A 23761-nucleotide genomic window follows, 5' to 3' on the forward strand; every position below is an offset into this window, starting at 1 on the left:
GTTATTCAAAAGGAAGGTATGGTGTTGGCAAAACAGCAGATCAACACTTCAAAACACTAGTCGCGTCCTCAAGAACGATGGCCTCTGCAATAGCTCTGAGGAGACATTCCTTGCTCCGTAATACCAATCTTCTTCTAAATACTAGGTCTTATGTCGAAGACCTCTCATTTGATGGCCTTGGTCTCTTCAACAGAACTACCGATTCCATACTCCAAGATATGGATAAGATCATAAAGGCTTCCTGTGCTCTAAGAGTGTCATCCTCCGCGAGACAACAATACCGTCCCTGCACATGGTCGAGACCCTGGCAAAAGCATACCCCAAGTCGTCAGTCTCCTGACAGACAATGGAGACCGCGTACATCTTCAGGAGGCCAAAGACCCACCTTCCAAAAACCCAGGTTTGGATCTGGGCAACAATCTTCCCACACCAAACAGGCAAAATCCTCCAAACAGGGTTTTTGACTTCCCTTCCACCGAGTCAGCTCAAACCCGCCTGTCTCCTTTTCTTCACACCTGGCGTCATATCACCACGGACGAATGGGTACTGTCCATTGTGACCCGAGGCTGCTGTATTCAATTCCACCAGAACCCCATTACTCCTGTCGTCGTCTCCACACCCCCTTCCCCACCTCTCCTAGAGGAGGTGTCTGTCCTTCTGCACAAAGGAGCCATCGAGCCGGTGCCCTCTCATCTGCAAAGGAAGGGATTCTATTCCCGCTATTTTACAGTTCCAAAGCGAGATGGAAGCATTCGACCTATTTTAGACCTGAGAGCATTGAACTGCTATGTGACCTACCACCGCTTCCACATGGTGTCCTTGCAGCAGATTGTGTCAATCTGCAGAGAAACGTCTGGATGGCCACCCTCGACCTCCAAGACGCGTACTTCCACCTCACCATCCACCCCTCCCACCGCCAATACCTGCGCTTCGCAATCGGTCAACAACATTACCAATATGCAGCCCTGCCATTCGGCCTGTCAAGTGCCCCGAGAGTCTTTACAAAGACTATGATTGTCGTTGCAGCTTTCCTCCATCACAGGGGTATCTCCATCTACCCCTATATCGACGATTGGCTCCTGGTAACGCCTTCAAAGAACGCCCTGGTCTCAAACATCACTGAGACGTTGGCACTATTAGAAAATCTAAACCTCCAGGTCAATCACGAGAAGTCTCAATTGCATCCAGTCCAAAGAATACAGTACATGGGTTCTATACTGGATTCCAAGACATGCATGGCTTACCTGCCACAAAACAGAGTGGCAGACATCATTTCCTTAACCAATGTCGTCCGTACCCAGCCTTCAGTCACAGCTTTCCAAATTCAGAGACTGCTCGGCCTTATGGCCACAACTATGTCGGTCCTCGTCTTCACCAGACTAAAGATGCGGCGTCTACAACTGAGGTTCATCCGCAAGTACGACCCAACAAAACCCGCACATACGGTCGTCCTAACCCCTCCTCCCAACCTCCGAGACTCTTTACTTTGGTGGACTGTCCCTTTCAATCTCTTCCAGGGAGCGCCCTTCCATCGTCCATCACCCCAATTTACCCTGACCACGGATGCCTCCCTGTTGGGCTGGGGTGCACACGTGATGGGATTCTGTGTCGGAGGCGAGTGGAACACCCACGAAAAGAGGTCAGCACATAAACTTCCTGGAACTGCTAGCAATACAGTTCGCTATCACGAGCTTCCTACCAATGATCAAACAGAAATGTGTTACGGTACTCACAGACAATACCACTGCACTCAGCTATATCAACAAACAAGGAGGCACGGTCTCCGTACGTCTCTGCAACCTTGCCATCCAGATATGGGACCTTTGTATCACCCATGATGTCTTCTTGATAGCCACTCACATCCCAGGACGCCTGAATGTGCAGGCAGACCATCTAAGTCAAGTGGGCCTCAGTCTCCACGAGTGGGAAATGAACCCAATCTACCTCCTCCCACTCTTCCGCAAGTGGGGATTTCCCCAAGTCGATGTATTTGCCACCAGGGCGAACAAAAAGTGCCCTCTGTTCTGCAGCCGAGGAGCCAGGGACCCACAGTCTCTAGGGGACAGTCTCCTCTACCCGTGGTCCGGGGAACTTCTCTATCTCTTCCCTCCGCTACCCCTGCAAAATAATCAGCGACGGGACAGACTGCATCTTAATAACCCCGTGGTGGCCGAGACAACCATGGTTTTCGACCGCCCTTGATTTGTCGGCGGGAACATACCACCAATTCCCTCTGGCACAGGACTTCCTCTTCCTGTCCGACTCCCCTCTCCTACATTACGACGTACCTCACTTGAAATTGACAGCATGGAGAATAATGTCAACGGGCTTTCCACCCGAGTAGCTAACGTCCTGCTAAATGCCAGAAAGCCTGCTATGCAGAAGTCCTACCATTATAAATGGCAAAGGTTTTGTTCCTCCCTGGGTGATGATGCCCCTCGAGCCACCTCTGCGGGTCTCGAGAAAGTTTTCCAATTCCTCCTGTCCCTCACAGACTCGGGACTTTCCCACTCATTATTAAGAGTTTGTTTGGCCGCAATTTCAGCCTACCATGTTCAAGTTGATGGATGCACAATGTTTGGTCATCCGCTTTCCAAATGTTTTTTAAAAGGTTTATTGCATCTCTACCCTCCTGTCAAAACTCCTGTCATTCCCTGGGACCTTCCTCTAGTTCTTCATCAGCTCACGAGGAAACCCTTTGAACCACTCGCAACTTGCGACCTGAAATTCCTGTCATGGAAGACGGCCTTTCTGATTGCTGTCACCTCTGCTAGGTGAGTTGGAGAAATACTGGCTTTCAGACACGACACGCCTTACTTGTCCTTTTTGCCAGACAGTGTCCGCCTCGTCCCTGACATCTCGTTCCAGCCAAAGGTAGTGTCAGAGTTCCACCTACAGGCAGAAGTCTTTCTCCCGGATTTCTTCCTGGCTCCAACATCCTCGGAGGACAGACTGTTACACACCTTAGATGTGAAACATGTGCTCCTGTTCTACCTGAACAGAACCTGTCCAACAAGACGTGACTCCCAGCTGTTCGTCTCATACGCACCAGCAAGGCTGGGGACTCGCATCACGGCTCAGCGCCTCTCGAGGTGGATTGCGGGTCTCATCCGCCTCTGCTACCTGATCGCCAAACAGCCATTGCCTGGCCCTATCAGGGCCCATTCAATCCGAGCTGTTGCGGCTTCCACTGCCTTTCTCCAGGGAGTTCCCCTAATGGACATAGGCAAAGCCGCTACGTGGGCCACGCCTAATACCTTCATAAGGCACTACGCCCTAGACGTCCGTAAGAACTCTAATACAGACATGGGATGTCGCATTCTATCTTCGGCTACGCAGTAAGGACCTGCCAGCACCCTTCTCCAGGTAGGCCACTGCTCGCTAATCTCCCATGGGTGTGAAGCACAGAGACCACGTCGGAAATAAACAGGTTGCTTACCTGTAACTGGTGATCTTCGAGTGGTCATCTGTGCATTCACACCACCCGCCCTGCTTCCCCACTGCTGTCAGCTTCTACATTTTTCATAGGGGTTGATTTGCGGCAGTTTGAAGGAACTGGCAGGATGTCCACGCCCTCCCCTCTGGGCATGCGCGGTGGGGTTCCTGCGCATGCCCGAGGTCTGGACGTGAAAATTCATTAAAGAGCTTGCTACAATGCTGATCGATCCAGCACGTGCGCACTAGATCCCATGGGTGTGAATGCACAGATGACCACTCGAAGATCACCAGTCACAGGTAAGCAACCTGTTTTTCTTTTCCATGGCTGTGGTTTTCAAGTGGCTGATACCACAATGCATTTATCAGCAGTCTCAAACAGTAGCACACTGTTTTAGAACTAAGAAAATGTGTATCCTGTGAGGAAGGATTGATCCATTATTATTAACTATACTTCAGAGCCCACGTGATAAGTAACACACTCCTTTAATATGCTTATTCCCATATACAGACCATATTCATTTTTGCTAGCATTTATGAAGAGGGTTTACACTAGTATTCATAAAGGGAACCCTAATACAAAGTATGATTTCACCTTATCGCATATACCATCAAGCAATACTAGGCAGTTCATACTGTCTACATTGGCACTATTCAGTGGATATACCAAACTTTTCATTTATTTCTACTTTTCCATGTCATGGTCTTGAATATCTATAGGATCTCTGTAGAGTATGTTGGGTATACCTGCTTTTAGAAATGATGGGTGAAATTTAGATGTGCAATTGAGCATGCATGCAAATACAAAGTCATCTCATTACTCCACTGGTTTCAATGAGACGCACATCTCAAGACAGAAATTAGGAGTACAAAGACTATATAGAACTTAAAATACAAAAATCAAGCAGATGGCAAAATGTAAATATTCATGATAGAAAAACTATAAAGTTCAAATTTTCTTCCAATAAAGCGAGTTAACTACAATGACTTTGAACAATTTACTACCTGGTCAGACACAGCTTTAGGTTCGAATTTTCTTAGCCACCAATGCATAGAGAGAAACCATGTGAACTACATAGAGGGTCTATATCCTACCACTCCACTTAGCACAGTTGATTTATCTAGCTATTTATTTAATAAAATATTTATTCTGCACCTTCCCTTTGGGATCAAGTTTGAATCCTTCATCCAATTTGAGGAGCCTTCCTCCAAATTAAGGGGCCCTGGAGTAAGAGCTGCTTAAGTTGGAGGAAGTCTCCTTAGGCAGGAGGATGGTTAGATCCATGCTCCGAAATAATTTTCTCCACCTCTGAACTCATATTTTAAAAGGTTAATATAACCTTGAAAAATACATATCTAGATTCAGAATAAGGAAAGAAGGCATGGGAGACAGCCCTATAGTCAGGAATTTATTTTTGTGGGGTGCCAATTAAATTAAATTAAACATTGTCATGTGATCCTCCCCCCGCCAGCCATGGTGCAGGCACAGCGGAGGGAAAGGAGTAGCTCCTTATCCCGGCAGCGGTGGGCAGTCGCCGGGTCTTCCTGCTTCTTGGCGGCAATGCTGGGTCATATATTGCTTCAGCTGTGCCATGCTGCCACTGCATCAGCCTGAAGCAATTCTCTGACCCTCCTTCCTTCCTGCTCCTGCTGCTGGGCCTGGGTAAGGGGTGGTGGCTGGAAGGAAGGTTAGAGAATTGCTTCTGGCCAGCGAGGGAGCAGCGCAAAGTGATTAGAAAAATGGTACCTGAAAGGGGAGATTGGGGGGACACTGCAGATTCTGTAGGGGGCATGGCCCCCAGCACCCACCACTGGCTACAGGCCTGATGGTAGATACTCTAGTTTTAGAATTCCATGGATACATAAGCACTGAGCCATAGATATTTGGTTATTCTATAGCAGTAGAGCAAAATTTGAGTCTAGTAACACCTTGAAGACTAAGTGAGCTTAAGATAGTTTATAATTAAGGTTTCTTACTCATAATATTCATTGAGTTCAAGCAACATTTTCATAGACTAATACTAGTGAGAGATAACAAAATAGCATAATCAGCATACAAAAGAAGAGATACCTTCTAAAAACAAGTGAATGTACTAAAAACTCCAGTTCTTATATCCTCTTGATTATGTTATTTAGAGATAAATTTAAAAGCAATGGGACTAGAACACACCTGTTTCAGTCTTCTTTTCATGCAATATATATTTGATGGATTTGTATATAAGGAGGAGTATGAGTAATAGTGTGCTACTGATACGGCAACATCCATGTTGGTAACTGAACCTGTTAGATTACTGTGCCATTGCTAATTGCGGTCAGTGGTGTTTCAAGAGTGTATTCCTATAGGGCTGAATAGCAGACTTGCAATGTAATCCACTTCATGTTTACTCAGATTAAGATTCAGGAAAGAAAAGGTAAGCAGCTGTATGGGAAGAATTATTTACTCAGAAGTAAATCCAATTTGGTTCAGGAGAAAAAGAGCTCCTCCTATGTACAGCTGTGTCTGTTGGTTATGAATCTTGCACAAATGATCGGCCTAAATGTGTGTGCTATATTGTAATGGTTAATTATGTTTGAACTGAAACCCCTCACACAAGGCAATTTTTATCCACAAAATGGTGTAGGAGGTTATTTTTATTTATGTATGTACTTTCTATGTTGCCAAATATCTACATTGCAGTGAAAGATTAAAATGTGTATATGAAAGGATCAAGTGCACGCAGCTTTTAAGAATATGCCAATTAGTCTATAGTAGATGGTAGTTGTGATAAATGGATAAAAAGAATATAAGCATTGGATGACAAATGTTCACAGTTGCTATCAATTGTTTTACAGCTCCCAATCCTCCAACAATTAGAGAAGAGCTCTGTACAGCTTCTTATGACACAATTACAGTGCACTGGACTTCAGACGATGAATTCAGTGTGGTTTCCTATGAATTGCAGTATACTATCTTCACTGGGCAAGCCAATGTAGTTAGTAAGTATAAACTCCCTTGATATCCAACACTGTTTAATTATGCATTCTGTGGACAATCTAAAGAAAGTCAAATGGAGAAAGAAGACTATCATTTTTTGTTTTATGGTCTGCATTTGGAATCTGAGACCGTGATGCTGAACTCTTATGTGACTTCCAGAACTAGTCTGGCTGTACTTGATCTGCTAGCATGGATGATGATTGCAACAAGATTGTTTTCATTTTGTAACTGTATAAATATTAAGGAGTAAACAAGTTGGATCCAGTCTTCCTATCCTGGGGTCACATGTGGCTTGGGAGTTCTCCTAAATTCCATTTCCAGTTCAGATTATGTCCAGTTCAAATTGTGACTGTGGCAAATGTGGAGAAAGGGCTTAAGCTTTCCTTTCCCCACCGTTCTTCTGACCTGAAATTATTCTGGCAGCCTTTTGGGGAAACCTACAACTGCATACTTGGGTTTCTCCAGTGGACCAAATAGCACAACTCCGTTGCAGGTTGGTAAAATGACACAGGGGGAGGGAGGGTGAAGGCAGAGCTGCAATCTAGATCAGACACTGTATGCGTGAGACAAAGAGCTTGTGATGTTAAGACTGAAGGCCAAATTGCCCATGAGTTTTGATCCAGGCTTCAACAAGTGATTTGAGTACCTGGCAGATAGTTTGCATTTATGAGGTATCTAGTAGAACATTTAGAATCTTCCATAGATATTTTGGCATGTGGCTTTCGAATCCTAAAATTAAGTCCTAATTAAATCCTAACTGAATCAAATCCTAACTAAAAAAATAAAAGCCTTAAAAATATTGCCTGTCTGAGTGTTTTCTAGATTTTACATATAATACTTTGTAATTCGCATATTTCATGGACCTGAGTAGAAGAGATAAGCACGTGTCCTTAGCACATATATTTCATAAGACATCTGGATGCAAAGAAGCTTAAGAGAATCGGAAGAAGGCAGATAAAAGAAAGAAGGCTTGGTAGGGTTGGAAATTTCTTTGATTCAGTACTCAAAACCAGCCAGTGCTAAGTGATAATAAACTGTGCTTCATTCTCTCTGACCCATTTTCATGTATGGGATTGGGCTGACAGAAGGCAGTCTGTGGGGTAGAGACATTACATCAGCTGCTGAACACTTGGGACAAAGCCTCTGCATTATAGAAAATACAGTGGAGGATGTTTTTCTAGTCTTCATGAAATGAAAATTGTGAGTCAGCACCAAATTATCTCATCTTACTGGTGTGTGGGAAGGCCTGGAGTTGATAGCTATAGCAAACTTTATGGTGCGATTTGGATAACCTCATAACTCATTATGAAATCCTCCCGTATATGGTCTTGTGAGCTGGTTTTTATTTTCTGTACATAATAGTATTATGCATATAAGTAAAACTGGTGGATCATAAATCATCATGATGTTTATTTTTCAAAAACAGCCACTACCCTAATTATTGTCTTGAATACATGTGTATCCATGTGCATTGGATACAAACACATTCTATATGCACAGAGTTGCGCCGCTAATTTATATGCTGTTGTATGTTCTTTCTGTTGACCATTTGGGAGTTTTTAAAACGGAAAAGCAGACTTGTATGTTGCTATCTAAAGTGGGAAAATGATGAAGGGCTGCCTAACTAGTCTGGGCTAGTTTCCCATGACTTTACTAGAGTTGGGAAATGTTTCTACCAAAGCTTCTTTTTTCCTGGCATATCTTTCTGAACATAATCTTTGCCAATTTAGCCTGTAGGAATTTAATCAGTCTGTTTTCAGTGCTGCAATCCATGAGTTGCACATCCTTAAGACCACTGTAATCTGAGTCTGGAAAGGAGAGGGGAAACTGATTGCTCCCATCTGGTAACTGTAGGACATGGGACTCCCATAGCATTGCCAGCCTCCGGGTGAGGTCAGGACCAATGCTCCCTCTAAGCTGTGGAGGCTTGTGAGCAAAAAGTCTACTTTGTAAGCTACTGGCATTAAAGTTGTGAGCGAGCGATTTGGCTTCTGCATAAATTAGTTTGCTCTGGAGCCATCCTTTCTGAGCTAAGACAAAAATGTGTGAGCTGGAGGGTAAGAAACTGTGAGCTAGCTCACACTAACTCAGCTTAGAGGGAACACAGGTCAGGACACCTGGAATTACAACTGATCTCTAGGCTGCAGTGATCAGTTCATCCTAGAGAAAATGGCTCCTTTGGAGTGTGGACTCTGTGGAGTCCTCCACAGGCTCTACCCCCCAAATCAGGGGTGGCATTTCTAAAACTGGCATTGGCCAATCCTACATGGGTCTGTGGATTGATGTAGCTCAAAAACTGATGGCAAGACAGCCCTGAGATCTGGCCACTCACTCTCCATCACTGAATTCTGTCCTGAATGTCTTTTTTCATCTTCATGGCTTCTGTGCAAACACACATGGGGGGCCAGGCAGCTCTAGGGCCAGGCAGCTTCCTCCCAAACCAACTCATGCTGGGATGTCAAACAGTGCTCCCTCTAAGCTGTGGGGTCTTGTGAGCAAAAATTTTACTTTGTGAGCTACGGACCTTGAAGTTGTGAGCCAGCGATTGGGCTGCTGCATCAATTAGTTTGCTCTGGAGCCACCCTTCCTGAGCCAAGACAAAAACATGTGAGCCGGAGGCAAAAAAACTGTGAGCTAGCTCACACTCACTCAGCTTAGAGGGAACACTGATGTCAAAGCCATCCAACTGGCATACACCACCTCTGAGGTCGATTGCCCTCTCCATCTCAGGGCTCACTCAGCCAGGTCTCAGTCCGCCTCTGCAGCCTTCCTTGGCAATTTCCCCTTGGATAGCATCTGCACGGTCCTCATCAATGTTCATCAAGCACTGTGCAGTCAATGTCAATTCTAGACGGGATGCAACTGTGGAGAAAGTGGTTCTTTAGTCCTTATTTTGCTAAGGATCCCACTCCCAATTCCTACCTGTAAGTGAACTTGCTGTTCTCCCATGTGGGACTGCACAGAAGCCACAAAGATGAAAACAAGGTTGCACTTACCTGTAACTGTTTTTCATCTAGTGCTCTTTTGTGAAGCCACACATCCCTCCCTCCTTTCCCTGCTGTGGATTCCTCAAGCTCTTGAGGTCCTTCCACAGTGGTGAGAAAGGATTGAGGGAAGGAGTGCTCACCCCACCCTGTCATGTGTCAACTGGGTAGGAAGGCGCCCATGATGTGAGGGGGCTGAACACTCTGAACATTCTAGAGAGCTTTAGTAAATAGATCTCCACAGGAGACCTGTGCAGGTGCAGTCCCCCATGTGTCAAAAGGTGTTAGTCATATGGGAGGGGTCCATGGTATGACTTCTTTCCACATTAGCATTGCCAAGTCCTTCCTAAAGCAGATTAATCTGTTGTGAGCAATATGCACGCCTCCGATGTGATTGCAGGTTAAACAGTCTATGAAAGCCCCACACTGCAGCTGCTATTATGCCTCACAGAAAATCTTTAAAAGAGTCCCAGATTAGGAAGCCCAGTAACACTTGGTTGCCCTCCCACTATGTCTTTTTCTCTGCTTCATGATTCTCTTGAATGTATCCTTTCTCTGCCCTTTCTGTTGCTTGCAACTTCTCTCTCAACCTTATACATCCTTCATAATAATTTATTTTAGTTGTCAGGACTAGGAGTCATTGCCAATTACAACATCTAGTAGGGTTTGTTTGCCTTTTTTGAAAGATCTCTAATGCACACCAAGGGTCTTGGTCCTTCTGTAGAATTTTGTTTCCTTTGCTTTTTTTGCCCTAAGGCTGAACGTTTGGAAGCAACCTGACTATTTTATCAAGCAGCTTGAATGCAATGATTTGGTTTTAGCTGCTGCAGCACAGATCTAATGAAGACTTTCTACAGTGGTTCAGACATAGCCTGCTCTGCCCTGAAAAATCCCATCCTACATGAAACTGGTAGCATAGGATTGTGCTACCTACCATTCCCTACTCCTCAGTCTACAAATGACTAATAAGAACCACTGGTAAAGATCCATTGCCTTTGTTTCCTGTTGACACTGGGATGAGGGCTCAGTGCTGGTACTAGTGTATCGAATGCTTCTGCTGCTGAAAGTCATCCACTGTCAGGCTGTGAGCTGCGTTTAAGAATGTTTGGACAGTTGGTTTCCTGATTGGTTTCGTTTTCTTGCTGTTTGCAAAATTTTGCTCTACCTTGTGAGAACAAAAATGACATATTTAAAGCAGTACCTCTTTTCTCATTAGGGTTCCCAGACCCCCCCCCCCCGGTTTGGTGGGGGTTACCTGCTTTTTGGAGGGTTCTACCCACAGCCTGGCCAGCTGGCTGGTGGGGAAGCCCTGCCCTCAAGCCCCAATACCCACAACCACCCCTCTTACTTCTCTCTTGAGAGAAGAGAGAGGGGTGGTTGCGGGCCATTCGCCCGATCTCCAGGTGGGGGGGGCCCTCCAGCTGTGGGCACTTAAAGAGACCTCTTTAAGTGCTTGCAGCCAGTGGGACAGGGCCCTGCTCACCCGATCTCCCAGTGGTAATGCCACTTGGAAATCGGGTGGGGCCCTTTGGCTGTGGGCACTTAAAGGGACCCCTTTAAATGTTCACAGCCAGTGTGACCATCCCTGTGGGGGCAGTGCTTGGAGCCAGGACATCCGCAACGTAACGTAATCATGTTGGGGATGCCCTGCCCCCTCCAGGAACGCCTCTCAAAGTCCCCCATTGGGGACAAAGATGGACCTGGCAACCCTATTTCCCATATGGATGCTTATTTGAAAGAGATTGTCATTTTCCACTCTAATTGAAACAAACTGGAGTTCATTTTTTTAAAAAAGAGTGCCATAAAATTGCCTTCCTCCATTTTGTAAAAATTGTCCTCTTGTTACCTTAGTGTTCACTATGTTGCTGTTGTTGTTTTAAAAAATATTAAAATATAATAGTAGTGATGATCTGCATTTAGAGAGTGCAGTTCATCCATCAGTGGTTGTATTTTAGTACTACTGTTCCATCTCACCAGCTAACAGACTGCAGGTTCCTTCACTCTGGATTGTCCTAGTACATACAATATGTATCTGCAATCATGTGTGAATAACATACATACCTATTTTGGCAATGACTTTTCTGTGAACAAACTCTATGAGATTTCTGATCTGTGGATTGTTACTTTTTAGCATTCTAGCCAAAATTTATTGAAGTAGGCTTCCCTTGTGGACTTCTGTCCTTCGTAGTTAAAAATGAGAGTTCTATGGGTTTTTGACAGCGGCATCAGCCAGTTTTGTTTAACAGCTTTCACCCAGATGAGCATTTGGAATCAGTTTTACTGGAGTGGTACAGGGAAAACTTTGGGCCAAATCACAGAATCTACATAGCTTTTACAGAAAATATATCACTTATGGATCTTTCCTGCAAATTCCATATGGATTTTGCATTTCCTTGTAACGTTTTTCTTTTATATTTCCTCTATGGGAACTATTCCCATATTAGTCTTGTGTAAAATCTAGCCCTAACTGTCATTTTATTTATACAGTTTTGTACAGTATTTCAAGTATTGCCTTTGGATGCATTTTCTCAGTATTTGCAGACCTTAATTTACAAGCATATAAAAAGAACTTCATTTTTATTAATTAGGTCAAAAGATCACATTGCCAAATTTATATATCTCCACCAGGGAATTCTGAGGAGGAAGCATCATATGTCTATCACTTTCTCTAGCTACACCCCCCCCCCATTTTTGTGACATTTGTAACATTTCCATGAAGTTTTAAACACTTTAAGTGCTCAGGAGATTATATAGCCTTCCTGTGACTTTTATACAACTGATGTACTTCATTGTTTTTCTGGATCCCTCTGCAAATATTAGAAAGATTTGCTGTTAGAATATTTTCCTCATCTGTTTTTTGAACTTCAACAGCAGCAAACCCTGGAGAAAAGGTTTTATGAATTATTACCTCCAGATTGTAAAAATGGAAGAGAGAGGAAGAGAGAGATCCTCCTTATTTCCTTCTCCCCAGTATCTCACAAAACCTGCTTGATACCTCATTATAGTCAACACACTATTCCAGTTACTAATTTACATTCCATACATTTTCAAGACTACAGCTTTAAAAGTGCATTATTGTGCCACATATGGGAAGTTATTCTCCTTGCTTCAAAGCACAAGTTTTTGAAATCAGAAACCTGAATTAACTAGAAACAGTAGTACTTCACAGCTGTTATTCTGCTGTTATCCCTATGGTTCATAATATAATAAAACTGGAAATCATCTAAAATGGTGCCTGGTCCAATGTTGCCAGGATAGTGCAAATTCCCCAGGCCTAAACCATCTTCTGCATGTGTTCATCTAGAAAAGGAGAATGGAAATACAACCTAGTCCACTATGTAAGGGAATTTATGAGATGTTAATTTTCCTTCATGGATTAAAATTGTAACAGAAATACACAAAACTAAGTTGAGACCACTTTCTTTCTCATGGCAGTCAAAACACAAAGATCTTATAGGACTGAGATATAAAATTCCCAGTACAACTTATCCAACATATCATAATGTGTTGACCATATTCCAGTGAGGTCAAAGGAAATGCAGGATGTGAGAGACAGTGCATCAATTTGTTTGTCCTTTGTTGAATCCTGTCCAGCTTCTTTATAAATTAATATGATATGTGTAAGCTTCAGACTGTGTAGAGTTCGTACATCATTCTTTTGGAGAAGTACACACATTCCCACTTCAGATTTTATGTAGCAAAGTGAAGAAAAAGGACCACAAATGACTTATACTGACATGTAACGTCCAAGGCTGCCTTTTGTTTGTAAGCTGTTCTCAGAAGATGTTTGGTCCCAAGTAATGTTTATTTAAACCTCTGCAAATGAACCTCTTATTTGTTCATTCTCAGGTGGTGCTTCTTTTTCTGGGGTGCAGGTTTGTCCTTGGCCCAGCCATTAACTTCCTCCTTGGGGTGATTTTTCTCTTAATTGAGAAGCAACCCAAGTCATCTTTGTTCTTAATTTCAACTGGTTCCTTCCATCACTCATTCCTATGAACAGTTCATCCTTTTCCTTATTTTATTTTAGACAGTTGTGTCCATTAATTCTGCACTCAAGATTGTGAGTCCTCCAGCAACGTTTCCTACAAGCAGGGCTATTTTGGGGCAGGAACGCACCGGAACACAGTTCTGGCTGGCTTCCGAGTCTGCCCCGCCACTCTTCTCTCCTCCCCACCCTGCCCTCCCCTCCCTCGCCAAGTGAAATTTTCCTCCTTCTTTCCTCTGGTGTCAGCTCTTTCCTTCTCCAGCCTCACCTATTTCTTGTTTGGGTGGTAAGAAATCCCTCTTTTATCTCTTATCAGGAGCCAAGCTGTAGCTTCCCTACAGTGTGTGTGGGGTGGTGGTTTCAGAGTCCTCTACCCAAAAGCCGTTTGATCTTGGAGCTTTTTTTTTTTTTTAGCTGCATAGTACGCTTTCTGCAATGGCAGTTGGCAGAGGGTGCTATTTGCCAGCTCTAAAGTTTTGCTCCTCCAGGCTGCACAACTGCTGCTTCTTCTGGCGATCTTTTTGGTGAGCCCTTTGGATACCCTACTTGTAAATACTGCTTTTGTCAGACGTCTTCTAATTGATGGTAGAATTCATTAAGACTGGTTTGAGCATGTATTTGTAATATATAACAAGCTTAGTGGCCAGTTATGTGTGTTATAGCTGAGGTGGCTATGTATAATTCTTGTGGCTTGTAAAATACCAAGAATGTGCAAGGCCATGATATTCAGCCATCTCGTGACTGCATTTGACAGATCTGATTTTTGAAATTCTGGTGGTATGCTTTTTAAGATTGTCAGATACCCAGGCTTCACTAGTGAATGCATAATCACTCATCTGTATAGTTTCTGTTAAGTTTTAAATATTTGCTGTGCAAGGGTTTGGATGTACAAGGCCTGTTTATTGCCATTAATTCAAATGACTTTTCTTCTGAGTTTAGTGGTACAAGTGTTGAACCCAATGGGCATTTGTAGAGTGTATGTGATGCTGAGAGATACTGCTTCAGTGCATAAGATCTGGGCCATGGAAACCTGCAGTCAAACAATCTCTCCTGGGCTTCCAGCTAAGAATCTTAGGCTATGTGGCTTGTCCTTGTTGAGTCTCAGCAAGACTCAAACTAATTTAAGCAGTCAAATGTAGGATCACTCACAACAAAATGTAGGCTTGCTCACGAAGTAGAATTTTTGCTCACAAGACCCAACAACAGCTTAGGGGGAACATAAAAGCTACAGAGTAGACTGGCAGTCCACCGGAGAAGAGGGACAAAAGCAGCTAAAAGGCTTGGGTTGGTTCAGTGGCTACTGTGAATTAGGACCTTCAGTCTCACCTGAGTTTTCTTGACTGCTACATAGAGCAACAGTCTAACCTTTAATAATGAGAAGATGACGTTTCTACAGCATTCTAGCATCTGCTTGTTAAATTCTTCATGTAAGGGAAGTTTCATTTAATGTTATCATTCATATATCCTTAGATTTTACAACTCATTTGGATTCAGACAGGTAAATAATGGCCCATTCATCTGCATGGCTCCTTCTGTTGTGAACAGCACACCCACGTTAAAATGGCCACTTAAACATGCTTGATATGTTGTCAAAGGCTTTCATGCCTAGAGTTCATTCGTTGTTGTAGATTTTCCGGAGTAGGTGTTAAGGAAGTGAGCAAAAAAATACAGCCCAGAAAATCTACAACTAATAAACATGCTTGCACTATTAACAATTGTCAACATTGGACATGTATTTTATGACTTAAATGCTTGTACCTGAATCTGAGAAGTAAAGTGTAAACTGGCCCATAGTCAGTGGAAAAGTTGATGAATCATTTGGCAAGGTCTTTGCCATTTTAATAAGCAAATACCTTATTTTCTTCTGTATTGCTCAAGACTGTGTTCAGGCTCATATAATTGTTCAGGGGCATTGAGGAGTTTCCTCCTTAAAGCAACTCATGTGTTTGATTTGAAATTACAGGTCTGTGTAATTCAGCCGACAGCTGGATGATTGTTCCAAATATTAAACAAAACCACTACACGGTGCATGGGCTGCAGAGTGGCACCAAGTACATCTTTGTTGTGAAGGCCATTAATCAGGCTGGCAGCCGAAACAGCGAGCCTGGGAAACTGAAGACAAATAGTGAGTAATATCATTTTCACCCATCCTATGTGCACTTTATTTTCTCTCCATCTCAATTGCATTCAGCTTGGCACTTGAAAGGCATAGAGCATTGCTGATTTCCACTTTCAGGCATTTCCTCAGATGAATGCCGTCTCTTCTGTTTATCAGGAATGGCTGCTAAAATCTTTCGGCATGTCAGCATCTCATTTTGGAAAGTTTATTTAAGTTCTCAGATATCAAAAGTGTTAAGGAAGTTAGCAAAAAATACTGAAGGGAGATTTTGTTAGTTTTGAATCTTTAAGAGTTCATATTTTCTCTGTTTCTTTTTTAATCCTCTTATTTCCTTGAAAGCCAAATGCAACATTGCATTTCCGTTTCACATCATTTGCTATTCATAAGGGCCAAACTAAATGGCACACTAGTAGAATCATGATCAAGTGTCCCGTGTTGCCAGGCTGCCTAGTTTGGAATGGGCCATGGTGTGACAACACTCTGGCTGCGGTCAGATGACAGGCTTGGCACACTCTGGCCCCGCCTCTAATTAATCCAGGTTTTTTTTTTGTAATGTAGAGTTTTGATCAGACATCCCACCCTGAACCTGCCTAACCATGGAGTGGGTGGTCAGGCAGCATCCTTTTTAAAACTTGTCTGTTGTGCATGCACAGAAGCATTCATTCAATGCACTACTCCACTGTGACAGCTCTGTGATCCCTCTGCTAAGTACTGTGGCCCCTCTCAGCTTCCTTTGCCTTGCCGCTCTTCATTGAAATACTGGGGGTGGGGAGTACAAGTATCATACAGATTTACATGAGAGTAGTCCCATTGACTTCAGTATATTTACTCTTGTGTCTATCATGGGATGCTCTCAAACAACAACTCTGAAGCAGAAACAGGAGAAGGGGATTTGGGAGATGATTTGTCATGGAAAAACAACTTCCTTGGGGGCTCCCGATCCAGAATGAATAATTGGCCACTTGGATGTACAAGCAGTGATTGACAACTCCAGGGGTGCTTATGCACATGTTGCTACCTGATCAAAAAGGGGAGAAGGGCAGAAACGAACAGGAAGGTTCACACTTCTCCAATTGGCTTGAGTTCGCAACAGGGGAGTTCAGACATCCTGAAGTGTGGGGTGGAAGTGCTAACATCCATAAAGACTGGGCTTTCCCCAGTGCCTAATAACTCTGAACAGGATGCCAATGACTAGGGAACAGGAGGCCAGATGTTGCTGTATTCTTTTGTTTTGTCCTGTGTAAATAAATTTCAGGTTTTAACTGCTATGGTGAAAAGTCAAAGACTGTACATGAGCGTAACGTTATAACAGGGACAAAACAAGTCCACCCTGTTCACCATTGGGTTCAGTGATCCAGTACTCTTTTATTACATTCAATGTGTGCTTTCTTCCATTCATTTTCAGGCCAGCCATTCAAACTGGATCCCAAGTCTGCTCACAGAAAACTAAAGGTATCTCATGACAATTTGACAGTGGAACGTGATGAAACTTCTTCTAAAAAGAGCCACACACCTGAGCGTTTTACCAGCCAAGGGAGCTATGGAGTTGCTGGCAATGTGTTTATTGACAGTGGACGGCATTACTGGGAAGTGGTTATAAGCGGAAGTACATGGTAAGTTGGTCAAACCATATCCATCTGTAGATGTTTTCTTTGACTGGGACTGGAGAAGTTTAAAATATTTCCATTTCTTAAATGAAAATAAATAAGTGTTCTAAAGCTTGCCCATTGAACTATATCATATAATTGATCCAAAAACAACCTAAAAGCTTGTCTCCCCATTGCCATTCAGTTGAGCAGTGGGAGAAAAACAGAGAGAAAAGAAAATGATGTTGCATGAATGTGAAAAGTCACTTCTGGAAGTGGCGTTAATGTGTTGCACAACTATCTGGCAATCTCCCAAATCCCTGTGGTAAAACCATAAAGAGATTGCTGGACAGTTGCGCAGTGTGTCAACATCACTTCTGGAAGTGACGTTGATGCCCGTGTGATCTCTGCCCACCTCCGAAAGCTCTCTCTCAGGCCAAGCCCCAGCCTGCCAACCTTAATGCAAAGTGGGCATAATGCACCAAAGAACAATCCTGGACATCCCCCCATCTCTCACCCTGGGAGGCTGAAAGCACACCAAGAGAGCGGAAACATTACTAGTGAACTGTTGACTTTGAAACAGATATGGTGAGGCTTAGCTGATTCCCCAGGGCTGTTCTAGGCTTCTCCTACAGAATCTCAAGGAGCCACAGTGAGATTGCTATACAGCAAGCTGAATGCCTCAGAGTCAAGCTCTACTAAGTGGGAAAGAAGCCATTGATGTTCAAAGAACTACAGGGACTGCTTGAGGGAGAACAAGACAGTGGATATATAGGAACCAAAATAATGGCGCAAGAGTATAGTTGCCAGCTGTGGCTTAGGAAAATCCTGGCAATTTGGTGGCAATGCCTGGGGAAGGAGAAGTTTGGAGAGGGGAGGGAGCTTAGTGGGGATGTGGTGCCATAGAGTCCGCTTTCCAAAGTTGCTGTTTCCTCCAGGAGAACTGATCTCTGTAGTCCAGAGATCAGTTGTAATTCCAGCCGAACTCCAGGCTTCACCCGAAGCTGGCAACCCTATGCTAGATGGTACCTGGGAAAGCTTGGTGCCATCACACAGGATGGAAAGATACTCTGTTAGCAGTTATTATCTGCTAAAGGGTTAGTCCTGAACGATTTTCTCGATGTCAGAATTTTTCATTGCTGGGTGTTCTGACTGAATTATATAGCATTATAACAGTGAAGAATATTTGGGAGCATGTGAGTGTAAGGAAGAACATTAAATGTTGCTGGCATTTTTTGTTAACATAAACAAAAAAACCCAAAATATTACATCAGGGCAGACAGACTGACCTGTAGAAAAAGGCACAGCGTTCATATTTTCTCCGAACTCTCTTGTTTTGCAGGTATGCCATTGGTATTTCTTATAAGTCAGCACCGAAACATGAGTGGATTGGAAAGAATTCTGCCTCTTGGGTTCTTTGTCGTTGTAATAATGCGTGGGTGGTGAGGCACAACAGCAAAGAAATTCCAATAGAGCCCGCACCCCATCTTCGCCGTGTCGGCATTTTGTTGGACTACGACAATGGTTCTTTGGCTTTTTATGATGCTTTGAACTCTCTACACCTTTACACTTTTGACATTTCATTTGCACAGCCTGTGTGTCCAACATTCACTGTCTGGAATAAGTGTTTGACAATTATTACGGGCCTTCCTATCCCAGACCACTTAGATTCCATTGAGCAGATGCCCTGATTGTTGCCCAAGAGAAATGGATGATTGAATGACCAATGGACTTTGCATACAGTCGTCACTCAAACTTGACTGGAAAAGGGGAAAAAATTAAAAGAAATATGTTTCGTACAAACACGTCCCTAACGCTTCAAGCCAGGACTGATAATGGGATCGTCTCTTCAATCTTTACTGTTTGTTTTGTATTAAAGGCAAAATATGGCTTTAATAATTTCTCAAAATGCTTTTGTATTTAGCCTCTTACAGGAAAATTTATAAATTATTTATATAAAAAGAGAGAAACCCTGATTTGGATCTTTGCATTTGGACACGTCATAAGAATTACTTGTTTTTGCACATTTAAGGGCTCTGTCACAAAGATTTTATTAGCTGTTTGCCATGTTTTGATTTTATAGTAGAGAAAGCAAGCTGGGATTCTTTGAAAGGAGAATGCAACACTAATTCTCCAGTTTCTTCCCTATTGTTTTCTATATGAAACACGTGTTCAATCTTTGCATCCAGGAATGTGCACACACAAAATAAAGAAATAATTAAACAAATAAAGCTGACCCAACAGCAAACTTAAGAAGAATTGTGAATTACAGCTGTTCACAAGTAGGGAAGAATTCTGACTTCACACATCAGGAAATATTTTCTGAAATGTCAGTGGGTAATCACATAGGGGTCAGTTAGTCAATTTTATTGATAGCAGTTTACTGATCTACTGATGGATCACTTGTAAGAATATGTACATTTTATTTTTGTCTCAGAAAATCACCAGTATTGCAACAGAACAGGCAAGATAGCTCTGACTGAGTTTTACATGTAGTACCACTGATGGTACTTCAGATGAAATCAATGATGGTCCTGCTGGTGGAAAGGTGGGTTCTTATCATTTAAAAGGTACACGGCACCCACACTTGCAGTGTTAGAGATGGGCTACATACAAACTGATTTTTGAACATTATGTGAGCATCTTGTTATATTATGTTATAGTGTATCAATAAAAATAGTCAAGGCATCTGTTTTGTAAACAGTTGCCTGGAAAGAGGCTGCACTTCAGTGTATCATTGTATTGGGTATTGAAGAGCACAATTTGCCGGGATGGCCTCCAATGTGAGCCATGCAGAAATGAATCCAAGTTGTACACGATCCCTCTTTCCTTTCAACAAGAGTATTACAATGGAGAATTAATGATGATTTGTCCTTCTTGCACATTTTAGTGTAAAGGTAAACATGTCTTAATACGACACTTATTTCCTTGCACATGTGTGTGCAAGACACATACACAGAGAGAGAACCAAAACAACTTTCTTGTTTTCAGGTATGCACCATGATTGACACAGTAATCAGAGATGGCTTTAGATGGCTTTAATGGGGGGATTAAAGAGATTTGTGGAGGATAGTTCCATCACTGGCTATTAGCCTCGATAATGAGAGGAAACTTCCACATTCAGAGGCAGTAAACTTCTGAATGCCAGGGCTAGGAGACAACATCAGGGGAAGGCATTGATCTCGGAGCCTGTTTGCCTTCCAGGGCAACAGATTGGTCATTGTGCAAAATAGGATGCTAGAGTAGACAGCCCATTGGTTTTATCCAGTAGGGTTCTTCTTATCACAGGTATGTTGTGTATTATTTTTCCAGTAATGCAATTCACAGGCTTCTAGAATTGATGTGCCTGCAATACACCATATGATTTAAACCAACTTTTTCAAATTAGAGATTAAACAGCATGATATACTATGGTGCTCAAACTCTGTCTTCTTTGGGACTTCAGTGCCCCTGGAAGAGTGTAACTTTGCTCAGGATTGCACTGTTACTTACTTATATGTACTGTCTTAGTAATTTATTTATTTACTGTATTTGTAGCCCGCCCTTCCCGCAAGCGGGCTCTAGGTGGGTAACAACATTCCAGTAAAATACAATAAAATAGTTAAAAATTTAAAAACAAATAATAAACATTAAGATGGAAGACACAGTTCAAACAGAGATTAACTGGCTACGAGAGGTTCCTTGGCTCATTGGTAATAGCTGTTATCAGATGGGTGACAGAATCTCAGGGAGGCCATATATGGACATCCGCTGCCACATCTGAAGACCTGGTGGAACAGCTCTGTCTTGCAGGCCCTGCGGAATGGAAGGAAGTCCCGTAGGGCCCTGATTTCAATAAGGAGCATGTTCCACCAGGCAAAGGCCAGGGACCACCATGAAGTGTTGATCTATAGAGTGTAACGCTCTCTAAGGCATGTACGGGAAAAGACGGTCCCTCAGATATGTTGGTCCCAGTCCATGTAAGGCTTTAAATATTACTACTAATTTGTCATGATTTAGGCACTGGAAGGTTGTGATTGGATCTTTCCTGTATTGTTAAATGGATATTGCAGCCATGCTGTTGTTGTTGTTGCTCAGTCACACATTCGAGTCTGAATTGTCGCGATCCCATGGACCACATCACGCCAGGCCCTCCTGTCTTCCATCATCCTCCGGAGTTTGCTTAATTTAATGTTCATTGCAACGATAACACTGTCTAATCATCTCATCCTTTGCCGTCCCCTTCTTTTATGTTCAGTCTTTCCCAGCATCAGGGTCTTCTCCAGTGAGTGCTCCCTTCTCATTTGGTGGCCAAAGTATTTGAGCTTCAGCTTCAGTATCTAGCCTTTCAGGGAACAGTCAGGGTTGATCTCCTTTACGATTGACTGATTTGATCTCCTTGCAGTCCAAGGGACTCTCAAGAGTCTGCTCCAGCACTATAATTCAAAGGCATCTATTCTTCAGTGCTTGGCCTTCCTTACGGTCCAACTCTCGCAGCTGTACATTACTACTGGGAATACCATCGCTTTGACTATGCGGACTTTTGTTGGCAGTGTAATGTCTCTACTTTTTATTATACTGTCTAGGTTTGCCATAGCTTTTCTCCCAAGGAGCAGACGTCTTTTAATTTCATGGCTGCAGTCACCATCTTGGATCTCAGGAATGTGAATTCTGTCACTGCTTCCAGGACTTCCCCTTCTATTTGCCAAGGAGTGATGGGGCCGGATGCCATGATCTTAGTTTTTTAATGTTGAGTTTCAAGCCAACTTTTGTGCTCTCCTCTTTCATCCTGAGCAAGAGGCTCTTTAGGTCCTCTTCACTTTCTGCCATTAGAGTGGTATCATCTGCATATCCGGGGTTGTTGATGTTTTTCCCGGCAATCTTAATTCCATCTTGCGACCTAAAGAGCCTCTTGTTCAGGATGAAAGAGGAGAGCGCAAAAGTTGGCTTGAAACTCAACATTAAAAAACTAAGATCATGGCATCTGGCCCCATCAGCCCTTCGCAACTAGAAGAGGAAGTAATGGAAGCAGTGACAGAATTCATGTTCCTGAGATCCAAGATGGTGACTGCAGCCATGAAATTAAAAGACGTCTGCTCCTTGGGAGAAAAGCTATGGCAAACCTAGACAGTATAATAAAAAGTAGAGACATTACACTGCCAACAAAAGTCCGCATAGTCAAAGCGATGGTATTCCCAGTAGTAATGTACGGCTGTGAGAGTTGGACCATAAGGAAGGCCAAGCACCGAAGAATGGATGCCTTTGAATTATGGTGCTGGAGCAAACTCTTGAGAGTCCCTGGACTGCAAGGAGATCAAATCAGTCAATAGTAAAGGAGATCAACCCTGACTGTTCCCTGAAAGGCCAGATAATGAAGCTGAAGCTCAAATACTTTGGCCACCAAATGAGAAGGGAACACTCACTGGAGAAGACCCTGATGTTGGGAAAGATCGAAGGTAACAGAAGAAGGGGACAGCAAAACAGTGTTACCGATGCAACGAACATGAAATTGAGCAAACTGCAGAGGATGGCAGAAGACAGGAGAGCCTGTCATGATGTGGTCTATGGGGTTGCGATGAGTCAGACAACAATTAGTGCATGTAATACGTCAATTTAGATTTTAAAAAACTGATGAAGACTCTGAATAATTCACAAGTTCTTCCCCCAAAGGGATAGTGAAGGAAATAGGAAAACATAGGTAGAAGACTAAAAATGTGATAGGTAGAAACCCTGTTCCAAAAAAAAGGTTGAAATGGGATAGTAAGTCCATGTTAATCAGTTTAGGAAAACACAGTTAAAAATATATTTTCATGTGACATTTTTTGTTTTTTGAGGAAATATATATATATTCTTCAGAAACTTTTCAGAAACTGCTTGATGCATTCACAATGTAAAACAAAATAAAACCCACCAGCCCAAGTAAAGTTGGCCCAACTAGCAGTAAAACCACTTCAGCAGCCATAAAACCATCCAAACAGCAGTTTGGAACATAGCATAAAACATTGTAAGAGTGCACCAAAACAGTGGGAGAGACATTCCAAAGCACTTAACTAGCAAATGTAAAAGGCTTCTAAGCAATGCTGCCTTTAAAGGTAATCCAGATAATATGAGTGATGTGGGAGGTGGTGGCAAAAGGAGACAGGATATATTTCAAGTGGCGGACAAGTCTCGGCCATTACGTGAAGTGGAGTGGATGCATCAGTTTCCCTAATGTAAGTTTGTTGTGACATGCCCCGTCTATATGCATGGAGAAATACAATATTAATCTGGAGCTAATCTCAATAGGAGAGCAAAGTGAAAACAGCCCATTACTTCACCGTGCTCTATCTGCAGATCTGAAACGTTATTTGGAAGGTTTGCAAATCTATTTATTTCTACTTTTAAACGGCAGACATGGCCAAAAGTTTACAGTACTTCTTGCCGAAGATGGAAAAAGAAATGGCCCACAATTTATGGTAATTGTCTATATGGTGGGGTTTATATTTCAGCCATGAATATTTAGTTCTCATGAGACAAACACCATTCGTTCCTTCCAGCCCTTTGTGAGCTGTTGAGTATGCACACACAGGCTGTCTGTGGCTCCAACACAGATGGACCAGCCAGAGAGTTGGATTCTGACCAGCCTTTTTGTATATATCTGAAAAACTCATTAATATACAGTTAATAGCGGTGGAAAGAAGCTTTTAATTGCATGGTTGG

At 42.9% G+C, this 23761-nt stretch overlaps 1 protein-coding gene across 1 annotated transcript in view; it reads left to right on the forward strand.

Annotated features, from left to right (window-relative positions):
- The window catches only part of MID1 (midline 1), a 127606-nt gene extending 108701 nt beyond the window's left edge, over positions 1-18905 (forward strand). The window contains exons 6-9 of the mRNA XM_015423135.1: positions 6268-6411; positions 15342-15503; positions 16903-17110; positions 18426-18905. Coding sequence (XP_015278621.1) covers positions 6268-6411; positions 15342-15503; positions 16903-17110; positions 18426-18774 — 863 coding nt within the window. The 3' untranslated portion in view covers positions 18775-18905. The remainder of the gene's footprint in view (positions 1-6267; positions 6412-15341; positions 15504-16902; positions 17111-18425) is intronic.
- Positions 18906-23761: the final 4856 nt, after the last annotated feature.

The sequence above is a fragment of the Gekko japonicus genome, unplaced genomic scaffold (genome assembly GCF_001447785.1).
Source record: "Gekko japonicus isolate JY-2015 unplaced genomic scaffold, Gekko_japonicus_V1.1 scaffold478, whole genome shotgun sequence".
Taxonomy (NCBI): domain Eukaryota; kingdom Metazoa; phylum Chordata; class Lepidosauria; order Squamata; family Gekkonidae; genus Gekko; species Gekko japonicus.